General features: G+C 39.0%; 1 protein-coding gene across 50 annotated transcripts in view; it reads left to right on the top strand.

Annotated features, from left to right (window-relative positions):
* TTLL5 (tubulin tyrosine ligase like 5) overlaps nt 1-20130 on the top strand; it is a 280680-nt gene that overhangs the window by 6344 nt on the left and 254206 nt on the right. For all 50 annotated transcript variants that reach the window (XR_011432241.1, XR_011432240.1, XM_070250190.1 and 47 more), the window contains exons 3-5: nt 1399-1505; nt 13865-13947; nt 15481-15587. Coding sequence is in view for 48 of the 50 variants with exons in the window: in XM_070250190.1 (XP_070106291.1) it covers nt 1399-1505; nt 13865-13947; nt 15481-15587 (297 nt within the window). In the remaining 2 variants the exon portion in view is untranslated. The remainder of the gene's footprint in view (nt 1-1398; nt 1506-13864; nt 13948-15480; nt 15588-20130) is intronic.

Genomic DNA, 20130 nt, shown 5'->3' on the forward strand with positions numbered 1-20130 from the left:
CCCACGAGCCCTGGCTGCTGATGTGGAGCACGTGAAACTTTAACCACTCGGCCATGGGCCAGCCCCTCAAAGTGTGGATCTTTTTAAACTTGAGCTGGGAGAGTCTGACTTGACCTTGCGATTTGTGTTATGGACTTTGTTGAGGGGTGTGGTCATGTGAGTTTTTGAGAGCATCCTGAATCCTGGGTAAATGGATCTTATTCTATTTAAGGAATTAAATTCCCAAAGAGTTGAGTTTAAGGTATTCCATATGCAGAACATCACCGAAATGTGATTAGGGAGATAGAAGGGTAGAAAGAACATAGACACTTGAATTCAAATACCTGTTCCCTTACTTAACCAGCTGTATGACCTCTGGCAAATTACTTAACCTCTTTGAGACACCTTTTCTCCAGTTCTTAGTGCCGGCAAGAGGATTAAGTGAGGTAACGTGTAACACCTCCTAGATTAATTCCTGGCACATAGGAGGGACTCAGTTCATTTCTTTCACTTTCCACCTCCCTGCATTAAAGAGGTTGAAGATTTGCCTGTGAGTAAATGTACATCTGTCCAAGATTCATTAATCTTAGATTTCCTGAGGATAGAGGAAGAGAATAAATTCAGGGGTCCTTTTCTGGAGGAAAATATCTATTGTTCCATTTAGTGTAGGCTTTCTTTAAAATATGTGGTTTTAATTGGGATAATTGTATTAACTTAGGGTTCCTAGCTCAGAATCTTAGAATGGGTCATCAGATTGGCTTAAAAGGGACTATAGGGTGTAAAAGGGGTATATAAATTATTTTGAATATATTGGTTAGGATTTTTTATGTGTGCTGGGGAGCAAAGTGTCCTAAATAATAAAGTATTTACTCATTTAGGAAAGACTTGATTCTACTCCACGTTTGCCCTTCAGGATCTCGTGTCTCTCCTTCTTTCAGTCAGGCTCTCCTGACTTCCTCTTTTACCAACAGCTCCACACTCTCCTCTCCAGGTCACAGAGTGACAGTTGCACTTCCAAACCTCTTGTGCCCTTACACCTTCAAGGGGAAGAGGGACATCTCTCCTGTAGCTGCTGTAGAAGAGAAAGAAACCATCGCTTTCTCAGAGGGGCTCACAACCTGTTTCCTGACATTCACTGGTTCCAATAGGTTTATGTGCTCGTCCCTGAACCAGCCACTATAACTGGGGGGTGGAATACCCTGATTGGCTGAAATCAGTCAAGGCCCATCCCTGGAGCAGGGATGGAATTAATCTTAAGCAAACCACATACTTAAGAATGGGAGATTAATGGTTTCCCATAGGACACTTGGGGTTCTTGTTCCAGATGGAGAGAAAAGGTGCTAAGTAGCAAACCACAGCTTCAGCTGGTAATTGAGATTTTGATCTGTGAATTAATAAAGCCTTCTGTTACGGTTGTAGGGACCATCCATGTATCATGTGGACTGGAGGCTGCAGGAGAATTCCGGTTTTGGTATTCCATGCTGAGGCTATTCTGACAAAGGACAACAATATTCGAGTAATTGGAGGTGAGTATGACCTCTCCATGGAGGGCAGGGCTGATCATGGCCCTGACAACCTTGTCTTGAAGAAACTGATATCACATGTAGATAGGGAAAGGGCCTGGCCGTGAGAAAAATCTACTGATTTGTTATCTTGAAAGGATTATTTGTGATTTCTTCAGTTGTTTTCTGCATATTAAATTGTTTTTCCTCTTTGAATTTTTTTTCAGATTTATGTGTATGTGTGTTTATTTATTACTTTTTTAATTGTGATAAAATATACGTAACAAAATTTACCATTTTAACCATTTTAGAGTATACAACTCAGTGGCATTTCGTACATTCAAGATGATGTACAATCATCACCACTATCTAGTTCCAGAACATTTTCATCATCCCAAAAGTAAACCCTGTACCCAATAAGGAGTCACTCCCCTTTCTGCCTTGTCACCAGCCCCTGGCAATCACTAGTCTACTTTTTGTCTCTATGAATTTGCCTATTATAGATAATTTCAGATAAATAGACCCATACAATATGTAGACTTTTGTGTCTGGCTTCTCTCACTTAGCGTAATGTTTTCAAGGTTTATCCGTGTTGTAGCATGTATCAGTACTTCATTCCTTTTTATGGCTAAATAATATCCCATTGTATAGATTTGCCACATTTTATTTATCTGTTCATCAGTTGATGGATGATTCTTTCTGCCTTTTGGCTTTTGTACATAGTGCTGCTAAGAACATTCATGTACAAGTTTTTGTTTGAAGACCTGTTTTCAGTTCTTTTGAGTATATACCTAGGAATGGAATTGCTAGGTCGTATGCTAATTCTGTGTTTAACTTATTGAGGAGATGCCAAAGTTCCTTAACTGTCACTTACTTTATTAAGTGACTGCAGCGTTCCCACCAACAGTGTATGGGAGTTCCAGTTTCTTCACATCCTCACTAACATTTGTTATTTTCTATTTTTTAGATTATAGCTGTATTAGTGGGTATGAAGTGGTCTCTTTTGGGGGTTTTGATTTGCATTTCCGTAATGACTAATAACATTGAGCATCTTTTCATGTGCTTGTTGGCCATTTGTATATCTTCTTTGGAGAAATGTCTCTTCAAGTCTTTTGCCTACTTTGTAATTGAGTTGCTTGTCTTTTTGTTGTTGAGTTATAAGAGTTCTTTATACATTCTGAATAAAAGACCATTATCAGATATATTCCTATTCTGTGGATGTCTTTCACTCTTTTGATAATGTTCTTTCCTGAGCAAGTTTTTATTTTGATGATTTCCAGTTTATCTGTTTATTCTTTGTTGCTTATGCTTTTGGCGTCATATCTAAGAAACCATTGCCCAACCCGAGGTCATGATCCCTATGCTGTCTTCTAGAAGTTTTATAGTTTAAGGTCTTATACTTGGAGCTAAGTGGTCTTTGATCCATTTTGAATTAACATTTTTATATGGTGTGAGGTAAGGGTCCACCTTCATTCTTTTGTGTGTGGATATCCACTTGTCCCTGAACGGTTAGTTGAAGAGACTATCCTCTTTCTCTGTTGCATAGTCTTGGCCCTGTTGTTGAAAATCAGTTGACCACAGATGTATGGGTTTGTTGCTGGACTCTTAATATTCCATTGATCTGTACATTTATCCTTATACCAGTGCCATATTGTTTTAATTACTGTGCCTTTGTACTACATTTTGAAATTGGGACGTGTGAGTCTTCTAACTTTGTTCTTCTTTTTCAAGATTTTTTGGCCGTTCAGTGTTCCTTGCAATTCCATTGAATTTTAGGATCACCTTTTCCATTTGTGCAAGAAAAGGCTGTTGGGATTTTGATAGGGAGTGCATTGAATCTGTCAATCACTTTTGGAACTATTTAAGTCTTCTAGTCCCTGAATATAGGATGTATTTCCATTTATTTAGGTCGTCTTTAATTTCTTTAACAATGTTTTATAGATTGTAGTGTACAAGTCTTAGAGCTCCTTGGTTAACTTTATTCCTGAATATTTTATTCTTTTTGATGCTATTATAAATAGAATTGTTTTCTCAGTTTCATTTTTGGGTTGTTTATTGCCAGTGTGTAGAAATACAATTGATTTTTGTATATTGATCTTGTATCCTGAAACCTTGCTGAACTCATTTGTTAATAAAGCTGTAATAGTTTGTGTGTGTGTGTATTCTTTAGGAGTGTCCATATACAAGATCATGTCATCTGCAGAGATTTGACTTGTTCCTTTCCAACCTGGATGGCTTTTTTTCCTTTTTCTTGCCTAGTTGCTCTGGCTATAACTTTCAGTACAATGTTGAATAGAAGTGGTGAAAGTAGGCATCTTTGTCTTGTTCCTGATCCTAGGGGGAAAGTTTTCAGTCTTTTACCATCCAGTATGTTAGCTGTGAGTTTTTCATAAATACCATTTATCATGCTGAGAAAGTTTTCTTCTCCTTCTTTGCTGAGTATTTTTATCATGCAAGGGTGTTGGACTTTTTCAAATGCTTTTGCTACATCAATTGAGATGATTCCATTTTTTTCCTTCATTCTGTTAATGTGGTATATTACATTGATTGACTCTTGTATGTTGAACCACCCTTGCATTCCTGAGATAAAACCCACTTGGTCATGGTGTATAATCCTTTTCATATGCTGCTGGATTTGGTTTGCTAGTATTTTGTTGAGGATTTTTACATCTATATTCATAAGGTATATTGTCTGTAGTTTTCTTTTCCTGTGATGCCATTATCTGGCTTTGGTATCAGAGTAATGCTGGCCTCATAGAATGAGTTCCATCCTCCTCCTTGGAAGATTTTGAGAAGGATTAATAAGTGTTAATTCTTTAAATGTTTTATAGAATTCATCTAGTTCTGGCTTTTCTTTGTTGGGAGGCTTTTGATTACTGATTCAACCTCTACTTCTAACAGGTCTGTTTGTATTTTCTATTTCTTATTGAGTCAGTTTTGGTAGTTTGTTTCTAGGATTTTGTTCATTTTATTTAGTTTATCTAATTTGTTGGCATACAGTTGTTGATAGTATTCTTTTATAGTCCTTTCTATTTCTGTAAAGTCGGTAGTAATGTCCCCACTTTCATTTCTGAATTTAGTAATATGACTCTTTTCTCTTGTCCTTAGTCAGGTTTGTCAATTTTGATGATCATTTTAAAAAGCCAACTTTTTATTTTGCATCTTTTCTCTGTTGTTTTCCTATTCTCAATTTCATTTATCTCCACTCCTCTTTGATTTTAAGCAGTGATCTGAATCCTGGGGCTAGCCTGTAGCTATCTTCAAAGGTCACAGTACTATGGATCAGAACTGTTGTGTGATAGAGTTGAAAGACTCTATACATGGGTCGTTGGTTCTATACTGAGGTCATTGGTTCGAATCTCAGCTTTGGCATTTACTAGTTGCAAGTCAGAGGCAAATCACTTAAACTCTGTTAACCAATTTCATTATTAGTAAATGGAGATAATAGCTACCTTGAGGCATTGTGAGAATTAAATGAGATCATTTGATGTTTGGCACATAATGGGCACTCAGAACTTGTGCTGCTTACTCTACTTGTTGGACAGGATCTGCTCTACTTTAAAATGACTTTAATAAGCCAGGAGTCCTTGCCCCATAATAAGCCAGGAGTTCAGAGGACGGTGAGCACCTGCTTCTGGGATTTGAATCCTCCTCCCTCCCTAAGGGTCCTTGTGTTCTAATCCCCTCAGCAAGTTGCTAGGTTACCATTTAAAGGGACATGGTTCATTCATATTCTCTGAAGCCTAAGTAACTGAAGATTTGCTAACATTTGCTGAGAAACTCCCTCTAAATATGATTTGAGTTGAAACATCAAAGGTGGGTAAAAGCAACAGAAGAAAATAATCCCACCAAAACATACTTCTTTTGTTATGCTTGTCACATAAATGGATCTCTGTATTCCGTGGCAATAGGCAGACCCTTTTTAGAATACCTAACATTTATTGGAAATTAGTATCCATCTATGTAGTCATCCCATTATTCAAGCAAGCACTATTTTCTAGAACATGTGAGTCTTTGTTTTTCTCCTTTACATATTGTGATTAAAGAATAGGTCACTAAACTTTTTTATCAAACTCTCTGCTTTTAAATTTTCTGTATCTTTCCAATTCTTTGAGATTTAATAATTTTTTTCACCTTTTTTAGGAAAAGAACGCTTTGAATGACTTTCACTAGTTGCTGCCTCTGATGCCTGAATTGTTAAACACTTGGTCTATTTTTTTTTTTTTGGCTCTTTTAAATAGCTGACATAGATCTTCTTAGATCATAATCCTGTGGTTAAATCCCCTTGAGAAGTTTATCTAGGGCATTAGTTATCTTCTGTTGATCTTATAGTGTTAGATGCCAGCCTTGTTTTTTTTGTTATGTATTAAATGTATCATTGAATTCACTGTTAATATTTTTGGTACAATATGATTTCATATGCTTTATTTGTGAAATAGTCCAGGAATATAGTTTTTCTACTATCCATGTTTTTTAAAAAATTGTATATACTTTAAATATGTAAATGATTGCGTTTTAGAGGCAACAGAGATGTCTTCCGTTTAAAGTAATCTTTTCCTAGAATGAAATAGCATTTTATAATTTGTATCTGAATGTGTCAGTTTCATAAGTTTGCGTTTGTAAAGACTAGCACTGTCCAATAGAAATATGATGCAAGCTGTATGTAAATTTTCTAGTAGTCTTATTAGAAAAAGTAAACAGATGAAATTAGTTTTAATAATATATTTTACTTAATACAAAATATTTTCACGTTTACCCAGTATAGAAAAATCATTGAGCTACTTTACTTCCAGTATGTATTTTATAGTTATAGTGCATTTCAAGATGGTGCAAAATTTACCTGGAAGTATTTGATCTGTGTTTAGATTTCATAAATGTTATAGTTGAAAAAGTAAATTCATAGACTCAAGTTGTCCCAAATAAATTTTACAATAACTGAATCGAGTATCACTTTTTAAATTTAAATTAAAGTTAAATAAAATTAAAAACTCAGTTCAGACGCTAGTCATATTTCAAGTGCTCACTAGTCACATGTGGCTAGTGTCTGCCATATTCAACACTGCAAGTGTATTCCTCACTTTCAGACTGTAAGGCAGAGCTACGCTGTGTTGTCATGGAAGGGGTTATTCTTGTATTCTAAAAGTCAAAAGTATTAGTTTTCTCTTCATTCTAGTTTCCTATGGTGTTTTTGAACCAAACCCCTTAGGGCGCTTCACCGTTCCCTGGGTGCTCCTGTGCTGACAGGTTATTGGTTCCTTGTTTTCATTTTCTCCCTACGGTCAGTCCTGGAACTTGCCACGGGTCCTAGCACTTCAAGTTGTCTCCTGAGACACATGTAAGTGATTGGAGAAGAGGAAATTCTACCATCTCATGGTGGAATTGCTGCAGTGTGGGTTCAGAGGCTCGCCTATCGGATGTCTGACAGTTTGATAGTAGTCAAAGAGGACCAAGGCCTCTTGTTTTTTTTTAAAGATTGGCACCTGAGCTAACAAATGTTGCCTATCTTCTTTTTTTTTTTTCTTGCTTTTTTTCCCTCTCCCAATCCCCCCAGTACATAGTTGTCTATCTTAGTTGCACGTCCTTCTAGTTGTGGCATGTGGGAGGCTGCCTCAACGTGGCCTGATGAGTGGTGCCATGTCCGCGCCCAGGATCCAAACCAGTGAAACCCTGGGCTGCCGAAGGCGGAGCGCGCGGACTTAACCACTCGGCCATGGTGCTGGCCCCAGGCCTCTTGTTTTTATATGGAAGAAAACATGGACAAAGTGGTTCTTTCTTGGCCAATTGGGCAGGTTCAGTTTACAGTTGCAAGTCTCCATTTGACTCTGGCCATGGGAGAGAAAGCCTAGCTTGGCAATTTTTTCAAGAGAAGCCCACAAATCTAGAATTCTTTGAATTCTTTCAATTTTAAAAAGTTAGCAGTGAGTTCAATTTTATATTTAAAATGCCACAAAGAACGAACAAACCATGTTTGCGGGCTGAATTTGGCCCTTGGGTCACCAAGTTATAACCTCTGGTCTAACATTTACTGGTAATCAGCATTATTGGACTTAGGGCTGTTGGACACAGGACCTGAGTGTGAGTTAAAATCCCCAGCAGTCACTGTTGCTTTATATCACTCCACCCTGCCTCTCTTGCACTCCCCTTTTGGAACATGTTCAGTGCACCTGAGTTGGGTTATAGTTGGTGTGGATTGCAAGTAGTTGGTCACTGCTTGTCACTTGCATAACGTGAGAATCAGGTCTGCCACTGAGCACAGTGATGATTACATTTTTCTTCTACGTTAGAAAAAGTAGGAGAAAGAGTATTAATAGCATTTTTTTTTAATTTTTATTTTTAGTTATTTTTATTTTTAGGTGAGGAAGATTGTCCCTGAGCTAACATCTGTGCCAGTTTTCCTCTGTTTTATATGTGGGATGCCGCTAGAGCACAGCTTGATGAGTGTTGTGTAAGTCTGGGCCTGGGATCGGAACCTGCAAACCCTGGGCCACTGAAGCAGAGCACGTGAACTTAACTGCTCCACCACTGGGCCAGCCCCAGCATTTTTATTTTTTAATTTGCTATATAAAATGTATAATTTGCTATGTATAGTAATATGTATTCATAGCTATTTTACTATGTGTTTGCTTTTTTACTATATGAACATTTTTACTATGTATCAGCAAGTGTTCTAAAAGTTTTACATGTATTAACTGACTTAGTGTTTGCAACTACCCTATGAAATAAGTGCCTTTGTTATCAACCCCGTTTTACAGGTGAGGAAATTGAGCCTAGAGAAATTAAATAATATATTCAGGATGACAGGCAGGAAGTAGTAGAGCCAGGATTTGAACCCTGGCAGTTCAGCTCCAGAGACATACTCTTTCTCTTATTACTCCCCTGTCTCCTCCAATCCCCATGTAATCATTCTCTATTTTTCCATACACCATACTGATCACCTTCCCCGTGGCTGGCCCTGCGGAGCCAGCACTGCAGAATAGGCAAACAGGCAGAGGACCGGGTGCAGTCCAGGCTCCAGCCGTAGAGGATGCTTTGTCTTTTGCATGTGTGAAAATGGAGCTGTCAGTGATCACTGTTATCATAAGGAAAGACCTGATTTTTTTTCTTTCATTTTTTAAACATTTTATTTAGAAAAATTAAAAACCTTCTGACAACTTGTGAGAACAATACTACAAACGCATGTATACTCTTTCCTTAGATTCACCAATTATTGACATTTTACCCTGTTTACTTCTTTGTCTTTCTCTGAACCATTTGAAAATTAGTTCAAATACTTCACACCTAAATACTTTGTTCAGCATGTATCTCTTAAGAATGAGGGCATCCTCTGTATAACCACGGTACAGTGATGACTTGCAGGGAACCTGTCATTGGTAAAACACTTATCTAATGTATAATTCTTATGCAGATTTCCCCAGTACTTCCCATTTTGTCCCTTATAGCTGTTGTTTTTTTTGTTTTTTGAGTCCAGGTTCCAATCAAAGATTGCATTTAGTTGCCATGTTACTTTACTCTCCTTTAATCTACAGCTATTTACTAGAATTTTTTTGTCTTTCATGACACTGACATTTTCAAAGATGCTTTGCAGATGTCCTTAAGTTTGGGCTTCTCAGATTGTTTCCACATGTTTAGATTCAGGTTAAAGGAACTTGCGGGAATGTCACTTAGTGAAGTTGTGTCCTCAGTGTATCATATTAGGAAGCATATGATGTCATTATATTGCATTATTGGTGTTGGCAAATTTGAGCATTTGGTTAAGATAGTGTTCACCAGGTTGCTTCATTGTGGTGGTACCCTTCTCCTTTGTTATAAGCATTCTCTGGAGTGATATTTTAAGATGTACGAATGTCCTCCTAACCCATTGGTGTCCATTGATTCTTGTCTGAATCACTCACTGTTATTGTTTTTGTAAAATGGTGATTTTCTTTTTCTATCTTTCCTTTTGCATTTATTAGCTGGCTTTTCTGTAAAAAAGAGCTTTCCATTTTATGGTAGGCAGAATAATGGTCCCCCAAAGATGTCCACCTGCTAATCCCCAGAGCCTATGAAGATATTACCTGACCTAGCAAAGGGGAATTGAGGCAGAAGAGGAGTCAGCCTGATGCGATGTGAGAAGGACTAGACCCACTGTTGCTGGCTTTGAAGACAGAGGAAGGAGACTACAAGCCAAGGAATGGGGGCAGCCTTTTCCTTTCTAGAAGCTGGAAAAGGAAGGAAATGGACCCTACCCAGAGCCATTAGAAAGGAGCGCAGGCCTGTCGATGCCTTGATGAGACTCGTAGCAGACTTCTGACCTACAGATCTAAAGATAATGCGTTTGCATTGTTGAAGCCTCTAACTGTGTGGTGATTTGTTTTAGCAGCGATAGAAAACTAGTATACTTTCTCACCTTCTTATCAGTATGGATTCCTGGATTCTTTTCTTTTGTATAAGTGAGTTATAATCTATCTCTGTCACTATTCATTTTTATATTCACATTGTCTCAAATCTGGCCATTGGGAACCCCTTCAAGATCCTTGTGACATGTTCCCAATCGGTTTTTGAGCATTTTCCTCTTTCTTGGCATAGTGAGGTATTCCAGGCCTGTCTTGTGCTTTCCTTCTCCAACTTGGAATCAGAACACAAACTCTTAAGCAGCGCACTGTACTGCTTCTTATACTCTGCACCAAAGTGAACACACATGACTCTGCACTGTTTTTCTTATGATAATATTGCAAAGACCACATAATAGTGATTGAGTATTGAATATTGGGAAAGCCCTGTACCTGGGCTTTAATGGGTTGCCACAAGAATAAAAACTATGGAGTGTCTGGTCTTTTGATTCCAGTCGTGTGTCTGCTTTGCATGGTGTTCCTTCCAGAGCTGGGCAAATAGTAGCAGAGATTTATGAATATTTTCACATAAATTCGTAAGAAGAAATGCTTATCTTTGTAGGGGCTGAATTTTGTTCTAGGGTCTGTCCATAAGTTTCTGTATTATGCTCATTCAGAAATTGTTCAATATGCGGTCCTTTAAAAACATTGCTCTGTAGAATTCTTAGCTAGCTTTTCAGACAATTTGGGGTGATGCATAGAAAGATATTGAATTTAATGGGCCAGAGTAAATCTTAGTCTTTGGGGATATATAGAAATCTCACAAGATTACAGATTTGTCTTTTAGACAGGTCACAAGCACGGAATACTTACAGGGGCCTGGCAGGAAATATGAATGGTGAAGCAGGCCGGGTGGGGACTGTGCTGAACTGGACAGTATGGGCCTGTCCTGAAGGGAACACTTGCACTTCTCCACCTGACTCTTGCCATGCTGGAGTGACAGAGCCCAGAGTTGCCAGGGTGTTTAAGAGAAACTCAGAAAACTATTTTATATGAATTCCTCCAATTTCAAAAGGTTAACAATTAATTAAGGGTTTTTTTCAATGTTTTCATTAGCTCGGTCAGTCTTGTAAGATGCTTCTGATGGCTCTAGCTGGGAGAAAGGATGAGATGAATTTTTTCTTTTGGTGAGGAAGATTGTCACTGAGCTAACATCTGTGCCAGTCTTCCTGTAGTTTGTACGTGACCCGCTGCCACAGCATGGCTTGCTGAGCAGTGTGTAGGTCCGCACCTGGGATCTGAACCCACAAATCCCAGCGGAGTGTGTGAACTTAACTGCTGCGCTGCTGGGCTGGCCCCTAGTTCACTTTTATTTTAAAGCTCAGTGAGGAACAAACCAACCACATCTGCAGATGGGTTTTGGCCCTCAGCGTCAGTTTATAACTACTGGTCTAGATACACTGGTGACCAGCATTGTTGCACACACAGCTATCTAGAGGGGTTCTTAACGTTTTGGTGCAGTGTGGACCCTATCGGCCGTGTGGAGAAGCCTGTGGGTCTCTTCTCAGATTAATGTTTTTTAAGTATATTAAAAAAATACATATGACTAAAAAGAAAATCAATCATATTGAAGTACAGTTATGAAAATATTTTAAAAAAAGAAACTTGTAGTATATCTGCTTTTTTATGCCTGCCTTAAATAACATGACCTAGTGGTAGTTCTGCTAACTACCATAATTTTTTAATACTGTGAGAATAAGTGATATTTTGAGATAACTGTAATCACTGTAAAATAATGTTAAAATGCCTGGTATTTGTTGGTGGCAGGTCATGAGTACTGCTTATACTACTCTGCTTTGTTGCCGACATTCCTGATTGAAGCTTATACTACTCTGCTTTGTTGCCGACATTCCTGATTGAAGGTCATGTTAAACTTCAACTAGAAATTAGTGAAAATGAAGATGTCATTTTCCCCCCGTCCATATTTAGTAGCCCCTAATGAATCTCAGGTCAAGAACCCTTGGCCCAAAATAATCCACAACCTATTTGTAGTAGCATAAGGGCAGCAGTATAGTATTTTTTAAAAAAATTAATTTTATTGCAGTAACATTGGATTATAACATTATGTAACTTCCAGATGTACATCATAATATATTTCGAATTCTGTGTAGATTAAATCATGTTCACCACCCAAAAACTAATTATAGTGCATCCTTCACATGTGAGCCTAATCACCCCTTTTGCCCTTCCCTCTCCCCCCTTCCCCTATGGTAACTACCAATCCAATCACCATTGCTATGTGTGTGTTTGTCATTGTTTTTATCTTCTACTTATGAGTGAGATCATATGGTATTTGACTTTCTCCCTCTGACTAATTTCACTCAGCATAATACCCTCAAGGTCCATCCATGTTGTCACAAATGGCCGGATTTCATCATTTTCTTATGGCTAAGTAGTATTCCATTGTGTATATATACCACATCTTCTTTGTCCATTCGTCCCTTGGTGGGCACCTAGGTTGCTTCCAAGTCTTTGCGATTGTGAATCATGCTGCAGTGAACATAGGAAGGGATGCGTGTATCTTTATGCATTTCTGTTTTCAAGTTCTTTGGATAAATACCCAGCAGTGGGATAGCTGGATCATAAGGTAGATCTATTCTTAATTTTCTGAGGTTACTCTCATACTTTCCGTAGTGGCTGCACCAGTTTGTACTCCCACCAGCGGTGTACGAGGGTTCCCTTCTCTCCACATCCTCTCCAACACTTATTGTTTCCTGTCTTGTTAATTATAGCCATTCTGACTGGAGTGAGGTGATACCTCATTGTAGTTTTGGTTTACATTTCCCTGATAGCTAATGATGTTGAGCATCTTTTCATATGCCTGTTGGCCATCCGTATATCTTCTTTGGAGAAATCTCTGTTCAGTTCTTTTGACCATTTTTTAATTTGGTTGTTGGTTTTTTTGTTGTTGAACTGTATGAGTTCTTTGTATATTTTGGATGTTAACCCCTTATCTGATATATGGTTTGCAAATATCTTCTCCCAATTGTTAGGTTGTCTTTTCATTTTGTTGATGGTTTCCTTTGCTGTGCAGAAGCTTTTTAGTTTGATGTAGTTGCATTTGTTCATTGTTTCTTTTGTTTCCCTTGCCCAGTCAGACATGGTACTTGAAAATATGCTGCTAAGACCCATGTCAAAGAGCATTCTGCCTGTGTTTTCTTCTAGAGGTTTCATGGTTTCGGGTCTTACATTCAAGTCTTTAATCCATTTTGAGTTGATTTTTGTGCATGGTGTAAGGGAATGGTCTACTTTCATTTTTTTGCATATGGCTGTCCAGTTTTCCCAACACCGTTTATTGAAGAGACTCTCCTTTCTCCATTGTAGGCTCTTGGCTCCCTTATCAAATATTAGCTATCCAGAGCTGCGTGGGTTTATTTCTGGACTCTCGATTCTGTTCCATTGATCTGTGTGTCTGTTTTTGTACCAGTACCATGCTCTTTTGGTTGCTATGGCTTTGTAGTATATTTTGAAATTGGGGAGTGTGATACCTCCAGCTTTGTTCTGTTTTCTCAGGAATCCTTTGGCTATTCAGGGTCTTTGTTGTTCCATATACATTTTAGGATTCTTTGTTCTATTTCTGTGAAAAATGTTGTTGGAACTTTGATAGGGATTGCATTGAATCTATAGATTGCTTTAGGAAGTATGGATATTTTAACTATGTCAGTTCTTCCAGTCCAAGAGCACGGACTATCTTTCCATTTCTTTGTGTCTTCTTCGATTTCTTTCAACGTTTTATAGTTTTCAGTGTACAAATCTTTCACCTCTTCGGTTAAGTTTATTCCTAGGTATTTTATTCTTTTTGTTGCAATTGTAAATGGGATTGTATTCTTAATTTCTCTTTCTGCTACTTTGTTGTTAGTGTATAGAAACGCAACCGATTTTTGTATGTTGATTTTGTACCGGCAGCAGTATAATGTTATTGAGTATAATTAAGCAAACCACCCTCTTGCACTTTGTATCTGTCTCTACAGCTAAATTTCTCGTTACTGAACTTGATTCTGTGTTTTTCTTTAGAACGTTATCATTTGTCTTACAAGATTGTGCGAACAGACAGTCGCCTGGTACGCAGCATTCTGACAGCCCATGGATTTCATGAAGTAAGCTCATTTTTACTGCCTCACCTGATCTGCTCAGAAGCTGAAAATCCCGGCTCTCTGGCTACCAGTTAACAGGCCCAGCTCTAGAAAGTACCCGGCACCAATGCTTAGTGATAATGCAGAACTAGGATTGAATTTCTGAGTGGCGTTACCAGTTTCTTCTTGAAATATGTGTAAAACATTTTCACACGATTTTTTTTTTTGCAAAAAATCACATTGTTTTTCTTGCTATGTTTGTAAGCTTGAGCTAGAGGCAGAGTTGCCCGTAAGAAATTGCCTGATACCCAATCAAGGTTCTTTGATTTCAAGCAACAGAAATAGACTCTGCTGAAGTTAAACCAGAAGGGATTTATAGGAAAGATGTGCACGAGGTGGCTAGTGGAATTGGAGGAAAGGCTGAAAAGGCAGGCCTTTGAAAGGAGAGAGACCAGGACAGCCCCAGGGATCTGGGAACAGGAATCTTCAGGGCCATTTCCTCAGGGCACTGCTGTGGAAGTGACACGACTGTGTTCATTGTCTTTGTTCCTTTCCCTCCTCAAGAGTCACATTCTGGAGATAGAATGACTGGCACAGCTTGGATCATGGCTCCACTCCTTGAGGGAGGGAGAGGTGGGTGATTGGCAGGTCTTTTAAAACCAAGGAGTATGTTACTCCCAAAGAAAATTGGGAATATTGGGATTTTGACATCAAAAGGTACAAACTAAAATGCTGGACAGACTTCCACGGTAGATATTTTGAGACAGTTGGTACAAGTCTGGTTGCTAGCTCTATATCTTAGATAGAGGTCTGAAGTAGACATTTTGAGGAAGTTCTGATACCAGTGTATATGCTATCTTGTGGCTGTTTTATCTCCAGGGCTTAACATGGTACCTATCGTGTCATAGGCACAGAGTACATAATTGTTGAATGAATGGACAAATGAATTCTTTTTTTTTGCTGAAGAAGATTCACTCTAAGCTAACATCTGCTGCCAATTTCCCTCTTTTTTTGTATGTGAGCTGCTGCCACAGCATGGCCACTGACAAAGAAGTGGTATAGGTCCGTGCCCGGGAACTGAACCAGGGCCACTGAAGTGGAGCATGCCAAACTTAACCACTAGGCCCCTGGGGCTGGTCCAGACAAATGGGTTCTTATGAATGAGTGAATGAATTCGAAGTTGGTTTCTACTATAAGGTTTTAGTTCTGATTGGTACTTTATACCCAGCGTATGCAAGGACATGAGGACACTCTGAGAAGAGAGTTTGGAGTTGGGCCCTCTTCTCATACTTTGATGTGCAAGAATGCTAAGTGACATCATGGACTTCTATAGGAGGGTTAATTTATCGTACTGTTTGCATCTGGGATTTGCTCAACTCTCGTATTCCTTAAACTTGATTATCCTTGTGTTCTGTATACTCAACTTTTGTCTTGTTAGGCTCTCATACTGAGACACCTCTGTGAGTACTCTGTGGATGAAAAATGTCTACAGGCATCACTCTTCTGGAAGAGAGGCTATCTCTGATGTTTTTGTCTTGTCTTCTTATCTGCCCTCAGGTTCACCCAAGCAGCACTGACTATAACCTAATGTGGACAGGATCCCACCTGAAGCCCTTCTTGCTTCGCACCCTCTCTGAAGCACAGAAGGTTAATCACTTTCCCAGGTAATGCTCTTGCAGCTACTTTGCTCCGTTTGAATCTACCTGGCATTGGGCATGTAGCCAGCAGAGAGAATTAGTGTCCTGAAAAAAGGTCTGTGATACAGGGCAGCAGTCTGCAAATCAAACTGAGGTGTTTATATCCCTAAGCATATATGCGGCCTTTCCAAGGACTGTGTAGATATGGATGATTTTAAAGGAGGCTGTTTCTGGATTGCAGTCATAGGTTCTCTTTCCTAAAATAGGGCTGCTTGCGAGTCCCTCACGTGGACACGTTCTCCCTTCTCACCTCCTTTTTCATAGTTATTGTTTTTCCGCTTTATAAAAGAGTGGCCCAGCTAGATTCTTAACATGGTGCTTTGTCCTTAGGTGTAAAAATTTCCAGGGTTCCAAACAAAAGTACAAGAAAATTGGTATTTAATTGAATTCTACGATGCATTGAATTCTTTTTGTATGATAGGGATTTCCATTTGTTTGCTTTTAACAGAATTGAAGGAGGACATAGTCAAGTTGTCAGCTGACAGATCATTAAATATAATTTTTAATCATAGATCATCTTGTGACTTTTTCTTTTTAAAGATTTTATTTTTCCTTTTTCTCCCCAAAGTCCCTGAGTACATAGTTGTATATATTTTAGATGTGGGTCCTTCTGGTTGTGCTGTGTGGGACGCCGCCTCAGCGTGGCCTGATGAGTGGTGCCATGTCCATGCCCAGGAGCTGAACTGGTGAAACCCTGGGCCGCTGAAGCAGAGTGTGCGAACTTAACCACTCAGCCACGGGGCCAGCCCCCCTTTTTTTTTTTTCCATCTTGTGACTTTTGACACAAGATGGGGTGTGTCAGGAAGGGGTTCCGAGAATTGAGTGTCGTTGCTATAGAAAACGTCTTCCAGTTGCCTTTGGGTTTTTTTGTTTGTTTGGTTATTTTTGCAAGGAAGCTTTTTGCCCTGAGCTAACATCTGCTGCCAATCTTCCTCTTTTTTTGTATGTGAGCTACCACCACAGCATGGCTACTGACAATTGGTGTAAGTCCACGCCTGGGAACCGAACCCAGGCTGCTGAAGCAGAGTGCACCAAACTTAACCATTAGACCACCGGGGCTTGCCCTCCAGTTGCTTTTGTTAATGGAAGCCTAGAGAGGCAGTATTGCCTCATGGTTAGAAGCAGAGGCTCTGTAGCTAACTACCTGGGCCCAGATCCCAACTCTGCTGAGTGACCTTGGACGAGTGACCTTTCTAAGAGTCAGTTTCCTCATTGGTAAAAAGAAGGTACTAATGATGCATACTTCATAGGACTGTTGTGAGGATTTAATATGTCAAGATCTAAAGTGCTTAGAACAGTGTGTGCCTATCACACGCAGTAAAGACTATGTAAGTTAGCTATTATTTTTGTGAACAAGGTTTCTTAGTGTTTACGTCTATGAAAAAGAAAACAGGAGGAAACTTAATGCTGAAACCCTGGTTTTTCTAGCCAGTAAGTAATAACCATGAAGAGATACATGGTTACATTTTTATTTTATTTTCAGGACTTAGGCCCCAGTTATTCACTTATGCCAACAAGTTTTATTTTCAGTTATCTCGTATACTTTTCTCACTTTCATGTAATGAAGGTTCTTTCTTGATTTTTCAATTCTACTGTCTTATATCTAGGCACTGTGTATAAATGCCTGGCCTAAGCTGCCTCTGTTCTCAGATAGTTTCTTCATAATCTTGGATAAATGTGTGTTTTGAGTCTTCATAACAAGTTCCAGTTTTATTTTATGTCTGAGCTTCATTTGCAGAAATTAATTTAAACCTTCTTTTCTTCCTTACTGCCTGGAAGCTGTAGATTTGGTTTTCTAAAAGTGTGACTGGATGCTTGAAGTGAATCAGATGTGTCTACTTTAAATAGGCGTTTAAACAGTCTTTAAATAGCCCGCACTAGAGTCTGCATTCCTAATTCATGATAGTAGTTAGTATTTATTTCAGGAGTGTTTCAACTATTCCTGTAGGTATATGGGAATTTCATCTCAATTTGGACTCTGTCAGTATTAAAAATTCTAACCCTATATTTTTTTGACTACTCTTTGAATGTGTTGCATGTTTGAGAAATTAATGATCCGTTACCTAAATGCGTACACTTTGTGGCTTCTGCTGCTCTCTCTCTCCTCTTTTAATCCAAGGACTTCTAACTCACATGCAAGAGGAATTCTAACCCTTAAAATGTTTCCAATATTATTGTGAACTCTTCCTTAATAAAATTTTTTTAACTTTTTATTTTAAATAATTTTAGACTTATAGAAAAGTTGCAAAAATAAAATAGTTACTGTGTATGCTTTACTTAGTTCTCCTAATGTTAACATGAGATAACCACAGTGTAATTATCAAAATGGAGACGTTTACATGGCTATAATATAGATTTTAATCAAACTCTATAATATTTATGGTGTTTTGATGAATTGTGTACTGTAATACAGTGATAATCAGTCCAATATAAACAGTTAAAGCCTTTATGATCACAGGAAATTAAAAAATATTACATATTACTTCATGTCCATATTTTTATTGTAGAGAAGGTAGGATATGGTGTAGAAGATGTACAAGCATTAAGTATGTTCTTTTAGGTTACACTGTTCTTTAGGGGAAAGGGGATGGAAGAAGTAAAAAGGGTGACTGGGGGGATAATGTCTGGGTGGGAGTATGGGGGAGGCTTCAGGGATGCTGGCAGTGTTCTGCGCTCAGTCTTGTAAAGATTCTTCATGCTCTGCACTAGTAGTCATGTGTGTGCTTTTCTGTATATATGTTAACTTCAGTAAAAAGCGTATTTAGGGGCTGGCCCCGTGGCCGAGTGGTTGAGTTCGCACGCTCCGCTGCAGGCGGCCTAGTGTTTCGTTGGTTCGAATCCTGGGTGCGGACATGGCACTGCTCATCAAACCACGCTGAGGCAGCATCCCACATGCCACAACTAGAAGGACCCACAACAAAGAATATACAACTATGTACCGGGGGGCTTTGGGGAGAAAAAGGAAAAAATAAAATCTTTAAGAAAAAAAAAAGCGTATTTAAAAAAGTGAGAAATTTACTGACAAAAAGAGCTTTTTCTTTAGTAACATTTTTTTTTTTTTTAAAGATTGGCACCTGAGCTAACATCTGTTGCCAATCTATCCTTTTTTTTTCCTTCTTCTCCCCAAAGCCTCCCAGTACATAGTTGTACATTCTAGTTGTATGTCCTCCTGGTTGTGCTTTGTGGGATGCCATCTCAGCATGGCGTGATGATGTGCCATGTCTGCGCCCAGGATCCGAACTGGCAAACCCCTGGGCCGCTGAAGCGGAGTGTGCGATCTTAACTACTCGGCCACGGGGCCGGCCCCTTTAGTAACATTTTTTGAATGTATGGTGGCTGTTGAATCCTGATGTTATTTAGGTTCCCTTGAGTATACTTAAAAGGGTACTGTTACAGTTTTATTTTAAAATGATATTTACCATTCATTGGATCCTTTGGAATGATTTAAATTTATGATGAAAAATCTTTGATGTCAACTAAAATGATACATAGTCTCCCCAAATTTGCATAGGGAATACCAAGCAAAAAAGCTTTGAGACCAGTAAAACTGAGCATCTGTAGGAGAGAGTGTTCTTCTTATCCTCTGGTTCAATGTTTCTAATTCCTTTATGCTAAGAATCACTGGGGGTATTTTTAAAAACATATACATTCACAGGTCCCGTTGCAGATTCATGGAATCCCCTTCTCAGAAAAGATGTGTATTTAAAAAGCACCTTCTACGTGCTTAATCTTTCCAGATAAATATACACTGGAATGTATGTATTTAAAAAGCAATGAGGTGATTTATATCCAGGAAGTTTGGAAACTATGAAACTAGACTAAATCGCTGTTACAGAGTGGTCTCTGGACCACCTGTACCAAGATCACCTGAGGTACTTGTTTAAAATGTACCACATGAGGTACTGCTGCGTACCTGTTAGAATGGCTAAAAACAAAGCCAAAAAACCAAACACCACCAAGTGCTGGTCAGGATGCAGTGCAACCGGAACACTAAAGCTTTGCTGGTGGAAATTGCAAAAGGGCACAGCTGCTTTGGATAACAATTCGGCCATTTCTTATAAAGTTATATACTGATGTGGTGGTTTCAAAATGTGTCCACAGATTCATTGACATTGCCTTCAAAAGGTTGAGCTTCATTTCTCTAGTTTTGAGTATGGGCTGGACTTAGTGACTTACTTCTAACAAATAGATATGCAGAAGCGATAGCATGTCACTTCTGAGACTATGTCAGAAAAGACATGGCAGCTTCTTTTTTTTTTGTTTTGAAGATTGGCACCTGGGCTAACAACCGTTGCCAGTCTTTTTTTCCTGCTTCTCCCCATGCACCCCCAGTACATAGTTGTATATTTTAGTTGTGGATCCTTCTAGTTGTGGCATGTGGGATGCCGCCTCAGCGTGGTCTGATGGGCGGTGCCATGTCTGCAACCAGGATCCAAACCAGTGAAACCCCGGGCCGCCGAAGCAGAGCGCACGAACTTAACCACTCAGCCATGGGGCTGGCCCCCAGGCA

The sequence above is a fragment of the Equus caballus genome, chromosome 24 (genome assembly GCF_041296265.1).
Source record: "Equus caballus isolate H_3958 breed thoroughbred chromosome 24, TB-T2T, whole genome shotgun sequence".
NCBI lineage: Eukaryota > Metazoa > Chordata > Mammalia > Perissodactyla > Equidae > Equus > Equus caballus.